The sequence below is a fragment of the Prionailurus bengalensis genome, chromosome C1 (genome assembly GCF_016509475.1).
Source record: "Prionailurus bengalensis isolate Pbe53 chromosome C1, Fcat_Pben_1.1_paternal_pri, whole genome shotgun sequence".
Classification (NCBI taxonomy): Eukaryota; Metazoa; Chordata; class Mammalia; order Carnivora; family Felidae; genus Prionailurus; species Prionailurus bengalensis.
Genome location: NC_057345.1, coordinates 23971665 through 23982935, shown reverse-complemented (window position 1 = coordinate 23982935; position 11271 = coordinate 23971665). Strand labels below are relative to the sequence as shown.

At 57.7% G+C, this 11271-nt stretch overlaps 1 protein-coding gene across 7 annotated transcripts in view; it reads left to right on the top strand.

The window, feature by feature from the left end:
- Positions 1-6717: 6717 nt before the first annotated feature.
- Positions 6718-11271, top strand: part of COL16A1 (collagen type XVI alpha 1 chain) — a 49583-nt gene continuing 45029 nt past the window's right edge. For 4 of the 7 annotated variants that reach the window (XM_043574360.1, XM_043574358.1, XM_043574357.1 and 1 more), the window contains exons 1-4: positions 6719-7063; positions 8638-8744; positions 10717-10791; positions 10901-11018. In XM_043574360.1, coding sequence (XP_043430295.1) covers positions 8672-8744; positions 10717-10791; positions 10901-11018 — 266 coding nt within the window. In that variant the 5' untranslated portion in view covers positions 6719-7063; positions 8638-8671. Of the gene's footprint in view, positions 7064-8637; positions 8745-10716; positions 10792-10900; positions 11019-11271 lie in introns of all 7 variants that reach the window. The other 3 variants (XM_043574361.1, XM_043574359.1, XM_043574356.1) reach the window with 1 other exon arrangement.

Here is an 11271-nt window from a genome sequence, read left to right as displayed (position 1 = left end):
TAGGCGACATCCCCTGGTTACGAAGCAAGCAACAGCCAGAGCCAGGATTTGAACCCAGGGACAGGAGATCTAATCCCAGGCTCTCCTGCAGGAGTTCTCTATACGGTTTCTGGGCCAGCAGCATCTGCATGGCCTGGGAACTTGCTCAAAAAGCAAACTCCACTGAATCAGAAACCCTGGGGGGCTGCTGTCTTTGACGAGTCCTCCAAGCTGGAGGACCTCTGCCCTCCCGCTTTGTAGCCCTGGGGCGATTGCAGGTGACTGATTAGGATCAGGAGCCCTGGGGTCGGGCAGAGCTGAGTTCAAATCTCTGCTCCACCACTTCCCAGCCCTAGGACCTTGAGACTTCAATCTCGAACCCTTGGCTTTCTAGCCCACGAAGAGGTAAGGACGGTGCCTTACCTCCTGCAACGGCTGCTGGCTGGGTTAAGTGAGAGAATCGATCCCACATGCTAGGTGGAAAAAGAAGGGAGGGGAGGCTCAGAGATGGAAAAGGACTTGCCCAGGAGTGTTCCCAGCGAGGGCTCTGTCCTGTGGGTCTGTCCCCAAACGACCAGTTCGAATCCATCTCTACCCTTGCCAGCTATGTGACCTTGAGCTGATGACGCACTGCTCTCTGCCTGCGCCCCACACTTAGAACGGGCAGCGCAATAGTGCCCGGGCCTCCTGTGGATGATTGTGAGACTGAGGTGAGTTTCTCTACGTTTGGTGCCACCCAGTGCTTTAGAAAGGCTCAATAAATCTTAGCCGCCGCCACTAAAGGCCGAGCCGGGATCAACGCGGGTGTCTTCTCACGGCCCCCACCCCTGGTCAGAGCACGAAGAGTTCGTGGGCGGTCAGAGAGCGCGGGAATTCTGAGAAGCAGAATTTTCCCCGTGGCGTAGAGCAGAGGTCCTCCACCTCGGCACTGCTGACATTCTGGCCGGATAATTCTCTTATTACGAAGGGACCGCCCTGCGTGTTTGTAGGATGTTCAGCGGCATCCCTGGCCTCTATGGCCCCAAGTTGCGACCACCAAAAACGTCTCCAGACATGGCAAAATTGGGGAGCAAAACGGGCTCGGTAGAGAACGACTGAGGCACAGGAGTCAGGCGAGGTGCTTTGAGGTGCTGTCGCACACCAGGTTAGGTGGGTTGATGGGGGATCCTACAGTGCTACGCTGGGGAGGCAGGAGCCTAGGGTCTGGGTAAGGGTAGGACCGGAATCCAGGGCTCTCGTGTGCCTGTTACCTCCCCAAAGATCCCTCGGAACAGGTGCGCTGAGCCCAGGGGACAACCGAGTTGGGGCCCAGGATTGCCTGGCATGTTCTCCCTTCCTCCCTCAAGTGTCCGCCTGCCTGGCCGTTGCCACCTCTGCATCAGTGCCCGTCAGTACCTGTGTAACAGGTACTTCTCCAGGTACAGGTACAGGTACTTCTCCAGAAGCTCCAGGGTGGTCAGACCAAGCAGGTGCCTGGTGCTATGCGCTGTTGAAATAAGGCCCCCTGGTTGGGCATCTGTAAATGCTGCCAGGGCCAGGGCTGTCTGTGTGGAGGTTGCCGCGGCCCTGCAGGGGAGGTGGGCATCGGCAGAGTAGAGCACTGGCCCAGCCGCTGGGGCCATAAAGCTGCCACCAGAGGTGAAAGATGGGTCTCTCTGCCACAGGGATGTGGACAGCCGTGGAGATGTGGAGGCAGGGCTGATTTAAGATCGACGGAGGGAGAACGAAAACCAGAGTCAGAGAGTCAGAGATACAGAGCCAGAAACAGAGACGCAGGTAGGTAGAGACAGGGAGAGACAGAGACAGCGGCCGGGTGAAGAGAAGCAGAGAACAGGGCAACTCTGAGATAAAGAGAGACAGGAGAGAGGGACATAAAGATACAGCAAGTGTAAGGAAAAGGACAGAGACCAGAGACACAGAGAGACAGAGATTCGGAGTTAGGGAGGCAGCTCCCCAAACAGAGGGACACAGGACAGTTAGAAGCAGCGAGGCAAAGGCAAGAAGAGAGAGCCAGAGAGCCACAGAAGGGCCAGAGTCACAGGGAAGAAGGTGGGCTAGAGAACCAGAGGTTGACAGAGACACAGAGAAAAGAGGACAGAGAGAGGGGGAGACAGCCAGGGTCATAAGGAGATGGGACAGAGACACCCAGAGAAACCAAGGGAGGCAGAGAGTGACCTTGGTGCTCTGGTCTCAGTTTCTCCTCTACAGCCCAGAAGCTGTGTGCGTGTGGGTATTTCTTTTTTTTTTTTTTTTAATTTTTTTTTCAACGTTTTATTTATTTTTGGGACAGAGAGAGACAGAGCACGAACGGGGGAGGGGCAGAGAGAGAGGGAGACACAGAATCGGAAACAGGCTCCAGGCTCCGAGCCACCAGCCCAGAGCCTGACGCGGGGCTCGAACTCCCGGACCGCGAGATCGTGACCTGGCTGAAGTCGGACGCTCAACCGACTGCGCCACCCAGGCGCCCCTTCGTGTGGGTATTTCTGCACACGTGTACCTGCATGCCTACGCTTGTGGGGCATACCTCCTGTGGGCGCGCGTCTGTGTCTGAGTGCCTGGAGGGTGCCCGTGTGCATTTACCCGCTACTTCCCCAGTAGATGCCTCTGGGGTGCCAGGCTCAGCTGTCGGTGAAGGGTACCAGTGGATATGACCCCTCGTGGAGCTTCTTGCTTATTAGTAGAGAAAGATGGTACACACACACCCACACACACACACACACACACACACACAAATACCGCAGCTACGCAGAGATTTGAAACAGACGCAGGATTAGGAGCGCCTTGGGATTCCTCTGGATCTGGTGGACGGGGAAGGCCATTCTAGGAGGTGACTTCGAGGTGAGGCCTGTCACAGAGCCAGCCCAGTTAAAGATCAGGGGCAAACCCAGGCAGAGGGAAGGGTTGGTACAAGGGAAAATCAACCTGGCGAATTCAAGACTGAGAACGGAAGCCAGTGGGGTCCACAGCTTCTGGGGTGAGGCTAAGGAAAGATCTGGGGTTTTACTCTAAGTGAAATGAGAACCAGAAAATTGGAGCGGGAGCGTCAATCCAACAGGTACAGATCTGGAACGGCCTGGATGGCTGCTGGGTGGGAAGTAGGGGTTGGGAGTCTCCCGCAACAGTCCAGGCAGAAGAGCGCGTGGCTTGGTCTGTTGTGGCCATGTGTGCATGCATGTGTGTGCACCTGTGCATGTGGAGCTCAGACCACCTCTGCTTGGCTGTGGGAGCCTCTGGGGCCTGTCCTGGGACCAGGCCCCATCTTGGCTTCTCACTTTCCTCCGGCTTCATGTACTGCCCCTGCCAGATGGGGATTCCCCAACGGCCAGCTGGGACAGTGGGATGGGTGGCCCTTGGGCACAAGCTGACATCTGGGCATCCTACCCGGGGCCCAGGAGGCCTTGGTAGCCCCACCCGGCAGCGGCAGGCAGGCTCCAGGGCAGCTGGTGGCGATTAGCAGCGTTGATTATCTCGTGGCGATGCCATCTGGGGTGAGGGCACTGAGCCCAGCCCCACAGGATACCCTGCTTGCTGGCGTGTAGAGCTTTCTGGGGCTGAAGCATATAAATGTGTCAGCAACGCTTGTGTGCCTGTATGTGTGTACATGTGTCCGTGTGTGAGTGGGGGGTTTCTGTGGGAACTGCCCGTGTCTGTGTGCACACGTGTGTGTGCGCCCCATAGATCCTCGGGCTTCTCTGCTTGCGTACGTGAGTCGTGATACCTGTGGGCACGGGTTTGTGTTTCCCTGTGTATGTGCATACATATCTGTGCGTACCTGCATGTATCTGTACATTCAAGTACATACAGGGCCGTGCGCATGTCCAGGGATACATTTCTGTGGGTTCGTACGTGCTCATGTATGCGTCTCTGTGTGTCTGTTTATGTGGAGTATGTGTGTGCATGTGGCTGTGTAAGCATAAGTGCCCACATCTGCGTGCGACGTCTACACGTGTGTTGTGAGACAGCGTATCTGTATGTTCCTGGATATGTGCACGTACGCGTCAGAGGGAGGGAGGGGCATAGGTACGTTTCCAGACTGTGCCTGTAGTATCTCCAGGCTTGGCTGTTCTTGCGAGTGCCTTGGGGTGCCACGAGGGGTTATCTGCATTCCACCTTCTCTGGTCCCTCCAGCTCTGGCTGATCTGGGTCCAGCCCTCCCTTCCTGCCTAGGAGAGTCGACTCTGAATGGGGGAAAGTTGGGAGTTGTCCGGGATGGCACAGTAGTTAAGAATGTGTGCTGGGAGTCCAGACTAGCTGGGTGTGGGTCCCCGTTCCACCACCTACTAGCCATGTGATCTTGGGCAAGTTGTGCTGTTCCTATGCTCCAGGGTTCCCCATCTGTAACATGGGGATAAGAATAGAATTCTCCCCGGGCACCTGCGGGCTCAGTCAGTTAGGCACCCGCCCCTTCATTTAGGCTCAGGTCATGATCTCACGGTTTTGTGAGGTCAAGCCCCATGTCAGGCTCTGCGCTGGCCGCTCCGGAGCCTGCTTGGGACTTGCTCTGTCTCTCTCTCTCTTTCTTTCTCTTTCTCTGCCTCTCCCCTACCCCCCTCTCTCATAATAAATAAACTTTATTGATTTATTTATTTTTAATGTTTATTTTTGAGAGAGACAGAGCGTGAGTGGAGAAGGGGCAGGGAGAGAGAGCAAGACAGAACCCTAAACAGGCTCCGGGCTCTGAGCTGTCAGCACAGAGCCCAGTGCGGGGCTGGAACTCGGGAACGGCGAGATCATGACCTAGGCTGAAGTCGGACACTCAACCGACTGAGCCACCCAGGCGCCCCATAAATAAACTTGAAAACATTTAAAAAAAGAAAAACAAGAATAGAATTCTCCCTCCTGGGGTGGTTGTGAGGAGTCAAGGAGTTAGCCTCTGTGAAGTTCAGTTGGCACAGACCCTGACCTATCTGTGTTGCCTGTTAGTTCCCAAGTGCCCCCCTCTGGGACAGCACCCTACCCCGAGGCGGAGCCAGAGCTTACCCACCCCTCAGGCGGGGAGTGCCCAGAAAGCCCCACCCCTCCACTTCCCGCCTGCTGAGCTCAGCATTTCCCAGGCCCCACCACTGTCGTAGCCACATCTGGGACGGCTCCCTGGGCTGGGACCACAGTGGGGCTCCTCTTGTGGCCTTGGTTGGGGTTTCCGCTGACTCAGCGCCTCTGGCTCTTAAGGCGGGAAATCCCAGGCCTGCTCCCCGCTTTCCCGGGTTAGATGGGGCCACAGGGCTACCATTCAACCATGTTGTGTCTACAGGAAGTCTCCCCTGGTAAGGACACCCCAGTTGCTCCCTCCTCCCCCCATATCCATTCCTAGGACTCGGGAACCGATTTATTTATTTATTTGAGAGGGCAAGCTGGGGAGGGGCAGAGAGAGGGGGAGACAGAATCCCAAGCAGGCTTTGCACTGTCAGCACAGAGCCCAAGAGCCGGATGCGGGGGCTCGACCTTACAAACCGTGAGATCACGACTTGAGCCAAAATCAAGAGTTGGCCACATAACCCAACTGAGCCACCCAGGCGCCCCACTCGTGAGTCTTTTGAACCCAATTCTGGGTAGTTCCTCAGCCTTGGTGCCCAGAAATTTGGTTGCTGCCTTGGGCAGGGGACCCTTGGGAGGGTTTGATCATCCCTGCCTCTGGATGGAAAGGGACACTGTACCTGCTCCTTTCTGCTCAGAAGTCCCATCGCTGGTGTAGATGCTTGAATCCCGACCTCCTTCCCTCCCGCTACCCCCACCCCTGGCTGGTGTTCACAGTCATAATAACAGTGAATTATTTATTGAGTTCCTCTTTTTTTTTTTTTGTATGATACCATTTTTATTAGCTGACAAACCTAGTTTCTTACAGCTCTTCTTTTTTTTGGGGGGGGTTATAGCTATTCTTGCATGTTTGTTTATTTTTTTATTTTTAAGTAAACTCTACCCCCAAGGTGGGGCTCGAACTCACCACCCCAAGATCAACAGTCCCATGCTCCAGCGACGCAGCCAGCCAGGCGCCCTATACTGGGCTCTTTTGTGCCAGACCCTGTATAAGCACTTTCACAGACTAACGGTATACAGGTCATTATCTCATCATACAGATGAAAAAAGGGAGTCAAATAGTAAGTTCCAAGCCACAAAGCTAGAGCCGAGGACAGAGACTGGAGCCCTTCTAACCTCACGGAGTCAGGAAGAATAAGGGAGTTGGCTGGGTTCCACTTCCCCGGGGACGGGGACGAGGCTAGAGCAGAAGGGGTTAATGAAGCGCCCACTCCCACACCCGAAGGGGCCCTCCCCCCAGTTCCAACCGAGAGAAACCGACTAACTGGGACTGTGAGGCTGAGAAGCTGGAAAAAGCTGACCGAGGAGGCATGGGCAGCAGCCACGTCACCGCTGCCACGGAACTGGGGAGGAGGGTCTCCAACACCCCCCCGCCCCCCCTCCCGCAACACTCCTCCCCTCCCCCCTCCCCCCCCCCCCCCCCCCCGCCCGCCCCAGCCTTCTGAAGGCCCGGCCAGGAGAGGCGAAGGGGGTGGCACCGGGGAGGACCTTCACGTCCAGCCGGGCCCTTAAAGGGCCGGACTCCCCGCCCACCCGCCAGCCCCCGCCAGCTGCGGAGCCCCCCTCGCCGGGCAGCTCCGGGCACGCAGGGTCCCCGCCCCGCTCGCTCGCTCGCTCGCTCGCTCACCTGGCGGGGAGGCGGGCGGGGCGGACCTGGGCGCGGGGCCAGGCCGGGAGCGGGGCTCTGCGTCCCGTCCCGCCGGCCGCCTCTGCCACCGCCGGAGCCCCCTCCCGGCCCTCCCTCCCGCCTCCCGCGCGGCGGGCGGGTCCAGCTGTGTTCCATTAGCGGCCCTGGCAAGTCCCCAGCCCCCTGGAACCGCCCCTCTTCCCCCACCCGGAGTGGCCGGCGGTCCCCGGCAGACAGGCGCGCGCTGGCTCGCGGGGCAGCCTTCAGCCCCAGGAGCTTGCGACCTGGGAAGCCGGGGCCCCGCGCCGCCAGAAGTGACCGAGGACCCTCGCAGCGGGCCTGAGGATCCCAGGCCCTTTTCCCCCTGGCTGGCTGCCCTGGGCTGCCTGCATTACTCAGTGAGGTGGGGGATCCCCAGCCACGGTAAGTGGGGGTGGAGTGGGCTGCCTCCGGTGGGGGGCTGGGGACTCGGCGGCCCCCAACGTGCTGTGTGACCTGGGCCAAATGGCATCCCCTCTCTGGACCTCAGTCGCCTTCTCTGTAGGGGAGCTCTAAACTCCATCCCGGGTCTGCGCTCGCTTGCTCGCTCCCTGCCCCCAAACCTGCGCCTCTGTATTGGGATGGGATCACATCCTCAGGAAGCTTCTCTCCTGTCCCCGCAGCCCCTGCCGTGGCTGGGGCCCAGGGGAGTGGAGGCTAGAGAGGAGGAGTCGGAAGGGGACACAGGCACACTGATATTCCCGCCTCCACATGCGTCCACACGCCTCCCGCGGTTGGTAGCTCTTCCACTGACTGGCGAGACTAGGAGGCCGGAACAGGGTTCAGCGATGGGGTGTGCACCCCACTAGGAGGAAGGATGAGTAGGGCGGAGGAACAGTTCTGCCCCAGGAACAAGGGGTCTGGGGTCCTATCTCCAAAAGTATTGAGGTGAGGGGTTCTTCCTGTGCTCACTCCCTATTCAGGAAGGGTGATAGAATTCCATAACAGCTGGGGGGGGACGACGAGGTCAGACTTGCACAAGAACTTCCCGGCAGGAGGGCCGACCGGAGGGACGGTCACAGGCTGGCTATGGGCACGTGCGTATGTCAGGGTGCATCCGTGAACATGTGTCTCGGGGAGGATGCCGGTGTGCAGGTAGGTTTGGATGCATGCATGCACTGGCACAGATGTGTGTGTGTGTGTGTGTGTGTGTGTGTGTGTATGTGCCCGTGTGCCGGCATGTGTCATGCTGACACACGAATGACTCCGGGTGTGCCCGCGCGAGCTGCCCGTCTCAGGGGAGGCCGGATGATGTATGGCTCTCCTGGCCGCTCGCTGAGCCTGCATTGATTTATCTGGGCCCATCCATCAGGGTTTAATAAAACTAAGAGACGAGCATCCATCAGCAGGGGAGGTTGGCAACAAGGTCCTGAGCCCGGCGACCTGCTCTCCCACCCACTGTACCCAGGGGGGAAGCTTCCTTGGCCCGCACACAACTCTGTGATACCTGCCAGGAGACTTGGCCTCTGACCTTGTGGGTGCCTGGCAGGGCTGCCTGGCTGAGCTGGGTGCAGCTAGCCAGGTACCAGGCTAGTATATGCACAGGCGGTTAAGATCTTGAAATACTTCTGAGTGGCTTGGCAAATAGTCTCTGTCTCGGGGCCCCTCTCTATCCCAACTCACCTGGCCTTCTAGGACCCTCTAGATTTCTCCTTCATGCAGCAACTATCCACTGGCGCCATCAGATACCGCCTGGACCCAGTCTCAATGCTCCGGCCAGCATTCTGCTCTGGCTGGTCGGTGTCTGTGCCATACCGGTGGTTAAATATTTTGAATATCACCCTGGCGAAAAGCCTAGCCCAAGGCCTGTGGTCGGGCCTCTGAGAGGGACGGATGCCTGGCCAGACCTCCTGCCACCCCAGTACTAGGGCCTGGGCCCCATGGGCCGGCTGCTACTTGCCTATGTATGATGCTGCATGAACTCAGGAATCCGTGTTCACAGTCTCTGTGGTTTTCAGGTGCTGCAGCTGTGGCCGACCTCTCTGGATCAGGATGTGGGCACCTTGGGTTTCTGGCTTGTGGCTGCTCAGTCTCTGGGCCGCCTGCAGCCATGGGGCAGATACAGGTGAGATGACACAGGAGGCTCAGGGTGCCATAGGCTTATGACCGGCTCCTTGAGATACAGGAGCCCTGTGTACATATGTGACCCCGTGCCTCAATCACGTGGGCATTTATAAGAGTCCCAGGCTGGGCTCAGGGTGGTCTGAGGTGTTTGCACCCGTGAGCCTGTGCAGTGTGAGCTAGAGTGTATGTATGTGTGTTTCTGTCTGCATGTTTGTGTATCTCTGAGCATCGCAGAGTCTCTCTGTGCATCTGTACATATCCCTCTGTCTCCGTGTACGAGAGAACAACTCTCCTCCTGGCACGTAAACTCACCGTGTGCACAGAGTGTTGGCAGGGCCGGTGAGGTTCCTGCAGAAGGAAGCTGCATCTTGAGAGAGGCCCAAGCCCTTCCAGTGCCTTTCATGGAGGAGAATCCGTCCTCCAGCCCACGTGTTCCTCCTCCACACGGCTGGCCCTGGATCCTGGATAAAGAGCCCGCCTCGAGGCCCAGACGCTGGATGGGACAGAGGGTGCAGCTTTCCAGGGCCCAAAGCCAGAGGAAGTTGACCGGGCAACTTGCCCTGCCCTGCTGGGTGCCCTCTGGGCTTCGTAGCTTAGCTGCCTCGCTGAGCAGAAATAGAACTCCTAGAACCCTCATCTAGCTGAGGGCGGCAGAAAAACCAAGGTGCAGATGTGAGAGGGGTGTGCCCCCAGGGTGCACGTGACTGCCTGCAGGGCTGTGTGCGTACATGTGTGTTTCTGCATGTATGCGCGAGTGCCTTGCTCTCTCCCTTACCGGGTCGCCTGGGGGATGGGGCAGAGAGTTTCAACATCTGTAAGGAATCTGGGCCCATGGCCAAGGGTGAGTCACCCATTGCTGCTGCCGATGCTCAAGACAGTGATAGTCTTTCTGGCCAGACCTGGGGGAGGGAGACTCCAGTGGGGTCACCGGGCCTAGAGATCCAGGATTCCTTCCTCCAGTTAGGCAGCCAGGGAGTCCAGTGCCCAGCTTCTAGGAGTTGTCCTCATTATCCTGTCCCAGCTACAGCAACTGCACTGATGGGAAGGCCTTTTGGAGTCTCGCCTCTAACTCCTGTTATAGCACCTTTCTTAACATTTTGCTCAGTCAGCCTGGAGAGGAGGCAGCCCCATCGTTGCCCATCTGTCCCTTCAGGGTTCTGAAGACCCTAATTAAGCTCTCTCCTTCTCTAGGAGCCTCTACCCACTTACCATACCCCGTCTGGACCCCCAAGGTCCTAGTGGTTCCCTTTAGCTTGTGGTCTCTTGAGGCCCTCAGTCTCTTCTTACTGTTTCATAAGGTAGTTATTATCGAGGTGAAAAGTCATTCTGTGGACTCAAGTCTTCTGTCTGGCCTGCCTTTCTGCTTTAGATGTAGGAAGCGAACCCCAGCCATTGCTGAGAACACGTGTACCAGCTGCACGTGGCATCTCTGGTGGCACGGGTATCCCCAAGTCACACGTGTGCAGACATGCAAATGTACTTGTATATAACACAGGCATGCATAATGTGAGCTTTCTTTACCCCCGAAGTGTTTCTCTGCAACCCCCCCTCCCCACGCACACCGACTAGGATATATCAAGGAGGGAGCACATGTATATATCCAGCCCCCATTCCGTCTGAGTTCTAGGGCTGCCCCGAGTTTCTTTTGCTCTTTCTCTTGCTGACCTGCCTCCTGATATCTCGGGGGTTTGGGTTCCGGGAGTTCTCGTCCTGCTCTGCTGTGAAATCAGTGGCCCTGAGCGCAGCCTCAATCTCTGGGCCTCGGTCTTCCCATCTGTATACTGGGGGTCCTCCTGGCTCCCGGGATAGCCAGGGTCAGAAGGCAAGAGGTAAAAACAGCCCCAAGGCAGGGCCTGGTTAAAGGTCCAGAACGGGGAATAAAAACTTGCTTCTCTCCAGCTTTCTCAAGGGCCTGGCTGTACAGCCACCTCAGCCAGAGCTTACTGAGTGCCCCACTGCCAACTCTCTTCCAGGTGAGCAATGCCCACCTTCACACCAGGAAGGACTCAGGTTAGAACACAGAAGCCATGTATCGACTAACGTGACTGGTGAGTGCCCATCTCGTTCAGTCGTCCCTCCTCTAAGTCTTCCTGGAGAGGCTGTTACCCCTTCCTCAGCTGCCCAGCTGAGCTCTTCATCTGGTGTCTCCCCCCAAAGGCTTTAATCTCATCCGCCGACTCAACCTCATGAAAACATCTGCCATCAAGAAGATCCGCAACCCCAAGGGGCCCCTCATCCTGCGACTGGGGGCAGCCCCCCTCACCCAGCCCATGCGGTAAAGGCCCCAGTGTGACCACTGGGAATCAATGCTCCCCAGCAACTCTGGACGTGGGGGCCTGAACCCAGAGGCCCCTGTGGGTCATTTTATCCCACCCTTTGCCAGGGGTCGACCTGGTCTCCACCCCCGGGGGCTTACAGGATAGGCACAGAGGAGATGCCTGGCAGGCCCACCCTCTCCTCTGTCCCTCCCCTCTTTCTGGCTAGCAGTCGGGGGACAGGTCTGTACCCTAAGGGCACTGTGAGGACTC